The sequence below is a fragment of the Mustela nivalis genome (assembly GCF_964662115.1).
Source record: "Mustela nivalis genome assembly, chromosome: 7".
NCBI classification, from domain to species: domain Eukaryota; kingdom Metazoa; phylum Chordata; class Mammalia; order Carnivora; family Mustelidae; genus Mustela; species Mustela nivalis.
This window is the reverse complement of record NC_139026.1, coordinates 124,918,023-124,933,107: the sequence shown is the minus strand read 5'-3', so window position 1 is coordinate 124,933,107 and position 15,085 is coordinate 124,918,023. Positions and strand designations below refer to the sequence as shown.

Below are 15,085 nucleotides of genomic sequence, written 5' to 3'. Positions count from 1 at the left end.
AGAAAACAGTAATAAGAAGCAATAATGCTGAATAGCAAAGAGAAAATTAAGAAGTGAGGATGGGTTAGGAGACCTCAGCAACATATCAACCATAATAACATTCTCATTGTAGGGGTCCCAGAAGGAGAGAAACAAGGTGGGGAAACCTATTTAAAGAATTAACAGCTGAAAATTTACCTAATATAGGGAGGGAAATATACATCCAGGTCCATAAAACACAGAGATCCCCAAACAAGATGATCCCCTGGAAAACAAGATCCACACCAAGAAAACAGTAAAGAGAATCTTAGAAGCAGCAAGAGGAAAAGCATACAAGGGAAACCCTAAAAGATTATCAGCTAATTTTTCAGCAGAAACTTTGCAGGCCAGAGGGAGTGGCTAATGTTCAAGTGCTGAAAGAAAGAAAGGGGAAAAAAAAAAAAAAAAACTTAGAGCCAAGAATACTCAACCCAGCTAGGCTATCATTAAGAATTAAAGAGGAGGGGCACCCGGGTGGCTCAGTTGGTTGGACAACTGCCTTTGGCTAGGGTCGTGATCCTGGAGTCCCGGGATTGAGTCCCACATAGGGCTCCCTGTTCGGCAGGGAGTCTGCTTCTCCCGCTGACCTCTCTCCTATCATGCTTTCTCTCTTTCAAATAAATAAAATAAAATCTTTAAAAAAATTTAAAAAAAAAAAGAAAGAGGAGATATAGGGGTTCCTCACCACTAAAATCTTACAAGAAATGTTCAAGGGACTATTTTAAGTGGAAAAAGGCCACAACTAGAAGAAAATTATGAAAAGAATTGGATACAAAATCAATACACAAATCTGTTGTGTTTCTATACACTAATAATTCACAAGAGGGAAATGAAGGAAACCATGCCATTTACCATTCTATCAAACAGAATAAAATATGTAATAATAAATCTAACCAAGAAGACAAAAGACCTGTTCTCTAAAAATTGCAAGACAGGGGCACCTGGGTGGCTCAGTGGGTTAAAGCCTCTGCCTTTGGCTCAGGTCATGATCCCAGGGTCCTGGGATCGAGCCTCACATTGGGCTCTCTGCTCAAAAGGGTGCCTGCTCCCCCGCCTCACCTACTTGTGATTTCTGTCAAATAAATAAAATCTTTTAAAAAATAAAAAAAAATTAAAATTGCAAGACATTAAAGAAAACACAAATAAGTGGAAAGATATACCAGGCTCTTGAATTGGAAGAAGTAATATTGTTAAAATTATTGATAGCACCCCAAGCAGTCTACAGTGTATTCAGTGAAATCCCTATCAAAATAGCAATAGTGGCTTTTATAGAACTTGAAGAAAAAAAATCCTAAAGTACGTATTAACCTCAAAAGCCATAGCAAGCTTGAGAAAATGAACAAACTTGGAGTTCTAGATTTTATATAATAATCCAAACAGTGTGGTATGGCATACAGACAAATGGAACAGGATAGAGAGCCCAGAAATAAACCCATGCTTATATATGGTCAATTAAACTATGACAAAGGAGGCTATACAATAAGAAAAAGACAATCTCTAAAATGGTGCTGGGAAAAGTGGACCACTTTCTTAAACCCTGCACAAAAATGCAAAATGGATTAAAGACTTAAATATGAGACCTGAAACCATAAACTAAAAATGAACCCTCAGAAAACCTACATAGGCAATAATTTGGATTTCAACCTTAGTGATATTTTTCTGGATCTGTCTCCTCAAGGGAAACAAACTATTGCATCTACATCAAGCTAAAAAGCTTTTGCACAGCAGAGGAAACCAGCAAAACAAAAAGGCAAACCCTGAATGAAAGTATTTGCAAATGATATATCTGATAAGGGAGTATTATCCAAAATATATAAAGAATTCATACAATTCAACACCAGAAAAGCACATCATCCAATTTTAAAATGGGCAGAACACTTCTATACATATTGTCCAAAAAAGACCTACAGATGGCCAACATACAGATGAAAAGATGCTCAACATCACATTAGTGGAAATGGAAATTTAGGAAATACAACTCGAAATCATGAGCTATCACCTCACATGGGTCAGAATTATCTGGTATCAAAAATGCAAGAAATAAGTGTTGACAAGGATATGGGGGGGGGGAGGGGGGACCCTCATGCAGTAGGAGTGGTAATATAGGCTGGTGCATTGTGGACAGCAGTATGGAATTTCCAGAAAAAACTAAAAATACAAGTATTTTACCAGAAGATAAGGAAAGTATCGATTTAGAAAGACATAGACACCCCTATGTTTACTACAGCATTATTTACAATAGTCAAGATAATGGAAGCAACCCAAGTGTTCATAGAAGAATGGATAATGTGGTATATATACAGGAATATTACTCAGCCATAAAAAAGAATGAAATCTTGTCATTTACAACAACATGGATCCAAAGGGTATAAGGCTAAGTGAAATAAGCCAGACAAAGGAAAATACCATATGATTTTACTTAGATGTGGAATCTAAAAAACAAAGGAGCGAGCCAACACTACAACAACAACAAGGGTGACAAGAGAAACAGACTCATGGAGAACAAATTGCTGGTGGCCAAATGAGAGGACGTTGGAGGGGCATGAAATGGGTGAAGGGGATCATGAGGTATGAACTTCAAATCTAAAACTTAAGCCTATTTAAAGCTAGCCTATTTAAGCTAATTTAAATGCTATTCCCTTATGTTTATGAGATACAGTGACTCTGATTCTAGTGTGCATTTATGTAACCTTGAGAATAATTTCACTGGGAGGTTGTTTCCTGTTCATCAGTCCTTAGGCATTCTCTAGAAATTCCTTTTGTTCAGTTCAGTTCTCTCTATTCCTCTTAATGGAGCCATTTTCTCCTCTGTTCTCTTGCTGCTTCCCTCCTGCCACCCCCACTTACCCCGACCCGTGTCGTCCCCACCCTCCTTCTGCTCCAGGTTTTGTAGCTTTTCTGTCACATAATACAGGGGGTTTTGCAGGCCAGCCTATAAATTCACTACTCCTTTCTTTCTGATTTCAAGTGCTTACACAGTGTTTTTGGTTGAACTATGGTGCCTGAACCTTGTTGAAACTTGTTCAGGCTAGTTTGAACGGTCAGACATGACACTGCTTGTTGGGCAGCCGTGTGTCAGGCAGCCCTTCCTCCTCAGGCGCTTCCATCTACTGGGGAGCCAGACGAGCAAACCAGTAGTAATACGAAGGCAAAGAGGCCAGGGAACGCTGAAACATGACAAGGTCTTAACTTCATGATGGTGTCCTAAAATCATGATGAGATGTCACCTCACATCAGTCAGAATTATCTGGTATCAAAAATGCAAGAAATAAGTGTTGACAAAGATATGGAAAAAATAGGGGGGTACCATCTTCGTTCCCTTGCCTGGGAACAAAGGTTGCATACATCGTTTAGTGAAAGAAAAATTATTATTTGACTAAAACTGGCATTAACTTACTTTTAGATCTCAGTTTTATTTTGTATTCCCAAAAAAACTTGACTCTCTCACACCTACAGTGGTTTGAAAACGTTACAGTCCTAAGTGCGGCCCTGTCCCCGCTCCCCCCACGCCCCTGTCCTCCATCTTCTCACAAGTTGTCTCCTGCTTTCTCTGCTAATTCTGGGCTTTGCTTTCCTCCTGCAGCACAGTTTGACTGGTGACCAGACTTGCCAGGCTTTCCCTTTTCTTCCCTTGTCTTTCAGAATAGAAATCAGGATTTGGTGCAAATGGTGAAGCTTCTCGGGAAACGACTCCCTTAACTGTCACTTGCGCTCTCCTTCACCAGTGCTTCTTTACACGCAGTTATTCCTCCTCTCAGCCACTTGACACTTTTTACAGTCTGTTAAGTTAAAGCTTCTTTTTCTTCTAAAGACACAGCTTTTTCTCTTTTCAAGTGTTTTAAACACAACTTAACCATACCAGAACACTTACATGTTACCTGCTTAAGATCACAGCTGGTGCACTCTCGTCCTCTCGCCGCCTCCGGTTACCCGTGCGTTCAAGGTCTAGAGCGCTGCTGTGGTCCGGTGTGATGGTCAGCAAATGGTCCTTGCCGGTATTTCCTCTGTTGTTGGTACCAAGGGCTTATCATTGCAGCATCTACTTCCATCATCTCTCAGGGAATCGGTGCCTAAATACTAGATGTCTTAAGCTTCATCTGCTTTCAGACTTAAGCATTTCTTTTTCTAAAGATTTTGCCTGATACTTTATTTGGTATGAATTCAAGAATAAAGTAACATCAAAATAAAGGTTTTAAAAAGGTAAGCAATTGTCCAAATCACCTCTTCTAATCGGGGGTATAGTAAAAGTCTTCAGTGTATTATGAAAATTACACTACAGTCTAGCTTTAAAATACCGTTTGCCCTAAATGTAGAATCACTGGGCTGGTAGTTACTGTTGTTCTCAAGATTGTGTGTGATTAAGATACTCATAGGTATCTTAAAAATATGCTGGACTATGTATGCTTGAAGTTAATCGTGTTTGAGTGAAGAAGGTTGTTTGTTGTCCCAGTTTTTGTTTGCCTACTTTATAGGGCCAGTTAGCTCCTGGTTTAGTCTCTATTATGTTAAGAAGTGGCAAGACTGCCCACCATTCAGGGTTCCTGAGGAACATTGTAATACAGACTGTTTATCAGGTGGATATACACATAGCCCCAAAAATAAGGAAACCTATGGAGAGAATTGTCCCTTTCAACTAGGAGCCAAGTAAAGCCTGTTTTACATTTTGAATGCTAAGGTTTTAGCTGTGACTTAGCTAAACAAATGAGTTTTCTACCTTTTAAACTGATCAAATTTAAGCTTACAAAGCTTGAGTATTTTCACACTTCCCTTCAAACAAGTTCTTTACTCTCTATACCTCAGATTACTGGTAACTTGAAATCTGGGAATTAAACCTTCCCTTCTAAAAATTATACATTTTTACTTATCCTAAATAAGGGGGCCCCGGGTGACTCAGTTAAGTGTCTACCTTCGGCTCAGGGCATGATCTTGGGGTCCTGGGATCAAGTTCTGCACTGGGCTCCCTGCTCAGCAGGGAGCCTGCTTTTTCCTCTGCTGTTCTCCCTGCTTGTGTGTGCTCTCTCTGTCAAATAAATAAATAAAATCTTCTTTAAAAATAGATACAGTTATAGGTATCTATATCTATATATCCTAAATGATTCTTTGTTTTTTAGTCAAGGCCAATTTTTCTTCAAATGGCTAAGCATCTGCTTAAGAGGTTTCAGACTATAAAATCTTAACTTCTTTCTTCCCTTTCTGAAAGAGTATATGCCACATCCCGAAAGAACCACTGCACTGTATTCTGGAGTAAGATAGAAGTGGGCCTTTTGTACATCTTGTTCTACATGACAAGACTTTGTTTTTTAAATATCTAATTCCCAAAAAGGATATTGTGTGGAAAGTTGATTTAAAGCTGAAATAGTCTCCAGGAATGAGTAAATGGGTAGAGAAACTCAGACACTGCACATTTAAGGGAATGAACTTGCTTGTTAAAACTGTGATTTCAAGTGCCCCTACACGCCTTTGTGTGTCATGTGCTATTGCATCATCCGAGTTTGGGCCCTTTCCCAATGCTATTTCCTCAGCAAGCCCAAGAAAAGGAATATTTTCCATAAACTCATCTTCATCAACCATTTGTTTCTGTCCTGAATTCTCAACTTTTGAATTTTTCCCTTTAAGTCTATGGCTTTTACTTAAATGAAGTCTGTTATAGGGATAGCTCTTGGTCTTAGAGCAGCATATCATTAACATTCTTTCAAAAAGAATGACATTATAACTGACATTGTAACTAAAGAAATTTGGTGGTAAAAACTTATTTTAATTGGCTTTCTTAAAGGGAATTTAAAGGTTCACATTGTTATTCAAAGACATACCTAATTACTAAATAATTACGATAACTTTAAATAGAAAAATACTTTTATCTTTGACATTTATAACCTTCTTTAAGGAGTAATTTCACTTTTAAGTTTCCTGAGAATTCTCAGGTACAAGTCATGTGGGATTTTTTTATTAGAAAAATAAATCATTGCCTCTGTGCCCAGAAAAGTCAAAGAAGAGAGTATCTAATAATAGGCACAGTTGCCTCTCACATGATTTTTCTCCTAGCATTTCTTAAAGCAAACTCTTACTCAAGATGCTAATGCTGTTTTTCTCCCCCAGATAATGGATTCATACCTGATTCACTTCTAGAAGATGTGATGAAAGCATTGGACCTTGTTTCCGATCCTGAATAGTAAGCGAAACAGGAAGTATTATTTAATGGACTCAGAAAGAGTCTATCACATTTAAAACATGACACAGTTTTGCCTTTTTTAAAAATCTAAACCTGAGTATAGGAAGCTTAGTTCTTTATGTAAAGCAAAGATGTAAGAAGAAAGCAGTATTTATAGCAGATTCAACATACTTAAAATGACCTTTTCCCCACACTTTTCCTATTGTTTTTTCTCACTATAAAACCTTCTCCATTTTTAAAAATTCTGTGCATATCTGAAAGTAATGACAGATATCTATGATGTCCATATTGCTAGTCGTCTCACTTAAAGGACCGGCAAGCTTCAGACTTGGTCTTAAAGACATTTGATCGAAGACATTGCACATTGTATATCATTAAATTGACTGATCTAAAACCTTTTTGTAAGCAACCCCAGTATGTTACAGAATATAGTTTTCAGTATTGCTAAATGTCCTCTTTTTATACTTTGTAAATTGATACATCTCTAACTTTTCATAAATGTGTGCTTTTTGATATCGATGAGAATCTCTTAAGGGGATATATCTGTTGCTCAAATATGAAAATACAGAGATCACTATGATCTATACTAACTTTTCCTTCGGTAGTTTTTAATTTTCAGTCTCAAAGTTATCTGACAATGAACAAATTAGAGCTTACAAAACAAAGGAAAAGATTCAGCAAAAGCACCATCAAACATTTAAGTACACACAGTTTTTAGAACTTGATATTTAAAACTGTTTTTAAATAGCTTGCTAAATTTTGTTTGAGAGTATGAAACACATTTTCAAATGGCTCACATCTGAATTAATTTATCTATTACTAGAGCTCTGATATTATTCATTCTTAATAGACATAATCATTTCTAACTTAAAGAGGAGGAACTCAATTCAGAAAAATGAACTTGTCCAATAAATGGTATAATTGTAATTATGTATTTTGTAAAATCGCAAATCGTTATTTCTTCTAAATGGATTTCCAAATAGAAACCATCTTGTTTATATCACTGTAGTTTGCAAAAGAGAATTGAACTCAAGCAGTTTTGATTGTTGACAGTTCTTAAGAGGGAAAGGAGAAAAAAAAAGTTGTGTGTTTTTTTTTTTTCCCCAAATTCTTACGTATGTGGCTGTCGTCTACTTAATTTTCCTTTATTCATCAGGATACATAACATACCTTCAATTATAAAGTTAGTGCACTTGAGTTAGATTGTTTTTCCTAGAGGTAGCTGACAAATTGGACTGAGTTTTTCATTCTGTATTTTGGCCTACTCACATTTATAATATGTGATGGCCTATAAACAAATAGCACCGCATTAAGATTAAGGAATTAAATACATTAAATATGACCTTGCCTTCATTTGTTTCATGCCCTAATCTAACCTAACATGCCCAGTCTTACTCAGACCCGCTCTACCGTCATATCCTTTGCATTATGTAACAAGGTATATTTAACCTGTCATTTAAGACCTGGGAGAGAGGGGCTTCTGGTGTGGCTCAACTGGTTAAAGCCTCTCTCCCTTTGGCTCATAATCCCAGGGTTCTGGGATCGAGCCCCACATTGGGCTCTGCTCAGCAGGGAGCCTAATTCCACCTCTCTCTATCTGCCTGTCTCTGCCTGCTTGTGATCTCTGCCTGTCAAATAAATAAATAAAATCTTAAAAAAAAAAAAAAAAAGGTCTGGGAGTAGAACATAGAAAATGAAAATTTTCTGCAAAGACCATTTTCATTTTTACAACTCTGCCTTCCCAGTTCCACGTAACCCCTTTCACCAGCCTTGGCTCCACCTACATGGCAAGCAAAGCGTGTTCCCGGTAGGCTGTTCCTGGAACAACGCAGTCTGCGCAGTCCGCGCCTCTTGCGGTCACTCGCTGTGCCTCAGCATTCTGTGCCTCTTCACCCTATACCCTTCAGTTACATTGTCTCAATTTTAGCTTCCTTTGCATTTGGTTCTTGAAAGTAAGCCTTTTGGGAGATGTTTTTGATTATCTGAAGTGCCTTTGACATGGTTTCTTTTTCTCTTTGAGCTTAAACATTTTTTTTTTTTTTTTTTTAAGTTCAGTGGCTCATATGATTGTTAAATTCAGGCATACCTATGAAGCAAAGAGAATTGCCTTTGGGAGGTTATAAGCCTGCGTTGACAACCCAAGCTTTTGAAATTACTTTACCTAATAAGGGGCAATGTTTCAAAGTCGTCATCATCATTTAAATTCTAAATAGTAACAGAGTACTCTGGTTTAAAAATAACCAAGTTTTGGCAAATTAGAGGTCATTCCTGTGTATTTGTCACTAACGGTCTAAAAAGAACAGCTCTTAAGATTTTTGGCAGTGAGATGTGTTATAGTACTACTAATTAAATCTCTATGAAAGAAGGAAAATAAGCTTTTTCTCCTTTGGTATCCACTGTTTTTCTTTTTTTTTTTTTTTTCCCTCCCCGTAGTATCAATCTCATGAAGAATAAACTAGATCCGGAAGGATTAGGAATCATCTTATTGGGTCCATTCCTTCAAGAATTTTTTCCCGATCAGGTAACATAATTGAAGACATACTATATGTTTTGTTCTCCTGGGATGAGCATTTCATGATTGTTTCAGCATTTCTTTTCTACTCATGTAAAATGGTATAACATGCAGCTAGAAGACGAAGAAAGTGCTGTTACGATGTAAATACTTTCCCATACAGAGAGGATAAAAGGGTATGTGTGTTCCAGTACAGTAATGCAGAATTTCTGGGGAGGGGGAAGTGGAGGAGCGCGCATGCACCGGCACATACAGCTAGGGTACTGGTTTTTAAAGGAGCTGTAACAATGAGAAGCGCGCAGTAAGAAGAGAAAGACCCTCTCTACCCTCCTGCACCCTGTTTTCCTGCTCTCAGGTCATTCTTACTCATAAATGGTACTTACCTTTTTGGAACTTTTAAAATACATTTAAATAAATAAAGGAGGTAAAGGAGTCTGTGTGCAGGAGAAACACCTAAGTTGCAGGAGAATTTTAGTTGAGTGAAAGTAGAACCTTGGAGTGGAGCTGTACTGTTTCATGTTAGGACATGTCTTCCACTGGGCTTCGACAGGCGCTAGTCTCCATACTCCTGAGTCACCACTACGTCGTTGACAAAGCCAGTTCTGTAGCCCATGCCTGTCTTTTCTTCGTGTTTCCTAGCTCCGTGAAGGATGTTACTGCTAAACCAGATGCCAAATTTAGGCCAGGCATAGTGGGATCATTTCATCAGATACTATAATGGTTTAAGTTAAAGATCTGTGTTTCAGTAGAAATGCCAGTTTCTATTTCAATTTCACCCCTCTTATAAAGGAGATGTACTGCCAAGCTTGAAGTCATGGAGGGAAAAGGTCAAGATAGAGTTGTTAATTTTATGTTTTAGGTTTAAATTATCTTTAACAGAGTAGACATTACTGACATTCAGTCTTGGTAATTAAAAGAGAACCCATATTTTCTAAATCTAGATCTGTTATGGTTAATGCGAGTAAAGAAAGTGAGGTGAAATTCAAAGTAAGTATATAACAGAATAGCTAGAGGTCTTTAAATTTTGGTAAATACTTCATGAAAAACTTTTTTTTCTGACATTATTAAAATGACTATTGGATTGTGATATCCTCTCTCTCTTAGATATCTTTTTTTTTTTTTTTTTTAAGATTTTTTATTTATCAGAGAGAGGGGGGGAGAGAGCGAGCACAGGCAGACAGAATGGCAGGCAGAGGCAGAGAGAGAAGCAGGCTTCCTGCTGAGCAAGGAGCCCGATGTGGGACTCGATCCCAGGACGCTGGGATCATGACCTGAGCCGAAGGCAGCTGCTTAACCAACTGAGCCACCCAGGCGTCCCTCTCTTAGATATCTTAATAAATGTTTAGTAAATTATAGCATTAACTTTATAACATTAAATTTAAAATTATTGCACTAAATTTGGGGGCAGATTTTGAAAAGTGCTTGGGAAGTATAAACCAAGTGGGATAGTTACCAGCTCTTGAAAATCTGCATCTCAGATGTGATTCATTACATGATAGTACTTATAAATATTCTAAGAACTTATTAGTTCAAGAAATTAAATTTTTAATTGTATTATTCCTTGAGATAATTAAAGAGAATTTTAGTCCCCTGGTCTTTCAAAATGTAATCTCCAAAAGCTCGTTAGAAATGCAATTTCTCAGGTCCCTCCTCCAGGGGATTCTCATGGTGTCAGACTTGCTGCTTCAGAGAAAGACTGGGCACATTCCCGCCCGCTCACCTGCTTCTGAACTTTCTGGGGCGCATCCCTTCTGACCATGGCCCACACCACTGAGACCTCTTTATACTGCTTTGTACGTGTCCAATTTTGTGAAAGTCAGTAAACCTTTAATCAAGTAAAGTTGCAAAATGGGTCAGAAGGGCAGCCAGGAAAATATTTATCTAACTTCAGTGATCTCTACAAACATTTAAAGTAGGTGCGAGGGAAGAGCTACTTCTTTGCCTAAAGGAGAGGCAGAGTGGAGAGGGAGGGAGGTTGGGGGGCTGCAGAGGAATCCAGAAGCATTTCAAGGCAATTTATTTACAATAAGAATAGCAGAAGCAACTTCCATTTTTTTAAAGCTCATAACTATGGCCCAGGTACTGTGTCCCTTATAAATTAGGTACTGTTTTCCCTCCCTTTTGGCAATAAGGAAATTGAGGATTAGAAAATGTAAAACAATAGCTTGAGGTCACACAGCTAGACAGTGGCTAATGGAGCAGCCCCGGGATAGGTACTGCGCCAATGCGTTACAATTACCTTCTGTTGATATTTTGCATTTTCTGCCAGTTGTTCATGAGTGGAACTAAAGAATATAAATTGTGTATCTATTCCAGTGAAATATTTGCTTTCTAAGTTAAAGTACATTAACTCTGAAAATAAACAGCCAAATTATCTAAGTAACTAATTCCATCAACTCATGTATGCAATTAAGAAAATTATCACATTTTTGATTTTTCTATTTTTTAGAAAGCATTTTGAGTAAGATACAAGAGTTATAAGCTTAGATTTATTAGATTTTTTTTTTTTTAAGATTTTATTTATTTGAGGAGAGAGAGCATGTAGGGGGAAGGGACAGAGGGAGAAGCAGACTCCCCGCCAAGCAGCAAGCCCGATGCAAGGCTCCTCCTCAGGACCCTGGGACCAGGACCTGAGCCAAAAGCAGACACTTAACTGACTGAGCCATCCAAGCGTCCCGATTTATTAGATCTCTTTTCTCAATTTTCAAGAATTCAAAATAGCCAACAGAGTCTTTTCATGGGAAAATGACTATTATGTTTGTCTACAACAGAAAAGTCAGACAACTGAGTAGTTGGAGAAATGGCATAAAAGCTAGACTGGTTCTGTATTTTAGGATTCTTGGTTGCAAATCACAGCCTGAGTTGACACAAGTGGGAAGGAAAGATAAGAACTGTGAGGAACTGCTTACAGGCATTCAGGAACTGAAGCAGGGAGGACGGGGGCGGGCTGCCCCTCTCCCGTGGATTCTCTAGAAAATCGAGCCACTGTTGCCAGCAGCTCTCTTCTCTGAGTTACAAAATGGAACAGATTCTAATGTGGACGAGGACCAGCTTTTGTCCCATGCATATCCTTATATCAGTCAGTTAAGGCAAAAGACACGAGGCCCTAGGCCCTGAGGGAGATCACTGGAGCCAGGTACCTTAGGTGGGGCCAGACCATTGATGGCCTTGAATAAGAGGTTAAGAGAATTGGACTTGATCTTTAGTGAAGGTTAAGGCAGTAAGGCTAACATGATCAGATTTCCTGTAAGTTTAGTAAAATGGGAATTTATAGGATTTCACTTCTTTATTGGTTATTATTAAAGGCTCTAAGTGTAATTCGCATCTTCATTTCCCACCAGGCTCTTTTCACTGTTTAGAAGTTGACAATATTTAGATGGGAGAGGGTGGGTGGAAACCCTTTCCTTTGTAAGCCAGTGGAAAACACTGGTACATAGATGTCTGTCTGCAAGCTGACGAAGAGTGACATTACTGCTCTTACGTATTTATTGAGAGGAACAAATTATTTACAACCAGAAAAAGGTAAGATTTTAGGAAATATTTTTGTTTTTTAGAACCTTGTCCTTTAAAAAAAAATAAACCAGAAGAGCTTATAATAAATATCAGTACTTCCCCATTTTACAGCATCTTCCCCAGAAGCCACTAGTTAAGTTTTTATGTTTTTTAGTAGATAAGGTCTTAAGTTTCTTGCTTCAGCAAATGATTCCCCCATCAAAGTATATGGATTTAAGAAACGTGAATTTTCCTTTCAACTACATTATCCTTTCGAAGTATAAAAGTAAACTTTAAAGCTTTAATAGTATTTTATTTATAATAGGGCTCCAGTGGTCCAGAGTCTTTTACTGTCTATCACTACAATGGATTGAAGCAGTCAAATTATAATGAGAAGGTATGAGCATTCAGAGTAATTTGTCTTCGCCTTCATTTGGTAAATATGAGTCTGTAACAAGGTTTGATTCCCATAAAATTGTCCAAGAGTCTTTTACTCTCTTTACTGCTACAGCATATTTCAGAACTGGTTGTATTTTGATTTGATCAGTATATGTTAGTCATTGAGATCTTCATTAGTGTTTTGGAACAATAGTTTCACTGTGACAAAACAGCTACATTTACATACATTTTGTTACTCTCGGCTGTATCGATATTACTAGATCAGATTTTGCCCATAAAATAGGTCCTGTTTTATCTGATAATTGTAATAACTTGAGTTAAATGCTTTGTGGACCATTTTTCAGAAAAGATTATACTGTGGAGAGTTGAAAAATGTGAGTTGTAGTCTCATTGTATTAAATTGATTTCATCATAGAGAGTAATATATTAATGCAAATAAGAATTGCAAATGTGTTTTTATGGAAACTCCCAGTTAAAACTAATAGTTATTTCTTTAGGCTGCTCAGATAGATTAGAGCTTTTATATTGGAAGAACATAATTAGAGCAATCCTGTGTACCAAACACTAATATATAAAAATACATATACTTTGGAAGAAGACAGTCTGTATCTATTCCTTTTAAATTATACATTTGGAATTTCCCTTCCTACAAAAAGAGATTAATGACGGACTCGTTTAATATACACAGTAAGCTCTTTTAATGAGTTAGGGTATTAGTATATTATTTCACAGACAGTCCTAAAAGTTTTTTGCAATTAAATCAGAATAAAACTTGTTTCTAGTATCCATCTGGCCATGTATATTTTATATGATCATCACCACTGTATATAAACTACCTGGCTAGTTTTACCTACCAGACTTTTTCTACTGTTTGATTTTTGTTTCTGACCTGACAGCCGCCTTAATTTTTTTCCCATGGTTTTTCATGTAATACGGAATACACTCATGAATAGCATTTTATAATTACAAAAGCAGATTTCATTGACAAACATCCAGTTTACTCCTATCTGTGGAAATTTTAACCCTTTCAAATTTTAAAAGGTGAACTCCTCCTCTGAATATATAGCTCTTTTTCTATTATAGCTTCTAATCTCATGAGACAGCATGACCATTCCAGTGCCTCCATATTAAAGCAGTAAGAACTATATGTTATATAAATAAACATTTCTTCCAACCGATATGTTATTTAAGGGATGGTATTTTTTCTTTATCAGAAACAACCTGCATGTATTTTAGGATTCACATGTTTTTGAAGTCATGATCTTAATATCTAAAAATGAACTGCCAAGCTATGAGTTAAAATGTGTATCACCATCTTGTTTCCAAATACATTTTTACATTAACTAGTAAGCAAATATTCTTGCTCATAATATCTATCAAAATAAAATTAAAGTTCCATATGAAATAATATGCAAGGCCTGAATAAATATTATATATATATATATATGCAAGGCCTTATTTGCTAGCCCATGCAAAGTTCTCTGTCCTTCTTAAGACTGACCTCTGTGGCTTTCTTTGTTCAACAGGTAATGTATGTTGAAGGGACCGCAGTTGTTATGGGTTTTGAAGATCCTATGCTACAAACAGATGACACTCCCATTAAACGCTGTCTCCAAACCAAATGGCCATACATTGAATTACTGTGGACCACAGATCGCTCTCCTTCACTAAACTAATTTGCCTATTTATAAGGAAGATTGTAATAGCAGATGTTGAAAGAGGGATGCAAGACTGGCAGTTGGCTACATGAAGCTATACACTGGTATCATTGATTAACTGTAAATAACAATTAAAAACACATTTTCAGTGTTTAAGATATGTTTAAATTATTTGTTTTAAAGCTTTATGTTAAAGGTTACCCTATTTTAAGTCTTTGTGTGAAATTTACTAGCAAAACTAAGCTTTAATCAGAGTTCATCACTTTTACAGTCAGATAATTGGTCATTTATTGAATTATAAACATCCTAATACTATACAGCATTTATATATTGAGTATCAAAGTTACTATTTATAAACTACTTTGGGTTTTTATTTCATTCAGACATATTTTATGGTTTCAATGATTCTGGCTTGCAGTCTATCAGCCTCCACATTGAAATGCACAAGAGTTAAATCTTTGTTGTTTCTTCTCTAAAATCTGGTTTCCATTAGGAATACTGATAAATTATCAACCTGGATTCTTTGCCAATTGGCTTAGCTCTGGCATGTTTATAAAAAGTAGAAACTATAAGGGAACATTACCATTTATTCACTGATATATAGAGGATGTATTTCAAAAAAAATGATAGGTAAGAGAATCTGTTTGATAGTCTTAACACTGTTAACTCACTGTATTGCCAAATACACTTTTCCAAATTTGTCCCAGCAGCCCTGTAAGCCAGCTTTCTTGTATATTTATGTGATAAATGCATGAGAACATCTGTTATTACATTAGTATATTGCATTATTTATTACGATCCTGGTGGATGGCTAAATAAACACTTTTTTTTCTTTAA

General features: G+C 36.8%; 1 protein-coding gene across 4 annotated transcripts in view; it reads left to right on the top strand.

The window, feature by feature from the left end:
* The window catches only part of MINDY3 (MINDY lysine 48 deubiquitinase 3), an 82,400-nt gene extending 67,315 nt beyond the window's left edge, over window positions 1-15,085 (top strand). For all 4 annotated transcript variants that reach the window (XM_082739049.1, XM_082739048.1, XM_082739051.1 and 1 more), the window contains 4 exons: window positions 6,115-6,187; window positions 8,621-8,708; window positions 12,517-12,588; window positions 14,117-15,085. In XM_082739049.1, the coding sequence (XP_082595175.1) occupies window positions 6,115-6,187; window positions 8,621-8,708; window positions 12,517-12,588; window positions 14,117-14,266 (383 nt within the window). In that variant the 3' untranslated portion in view covers window positions 14,267-15,085. The remainder of the gene's footprint in view (window positions 1-6,114; window positions 6,188-8,620; window positions 8,709-12,516; window positions 12,589-14,116) is intronic.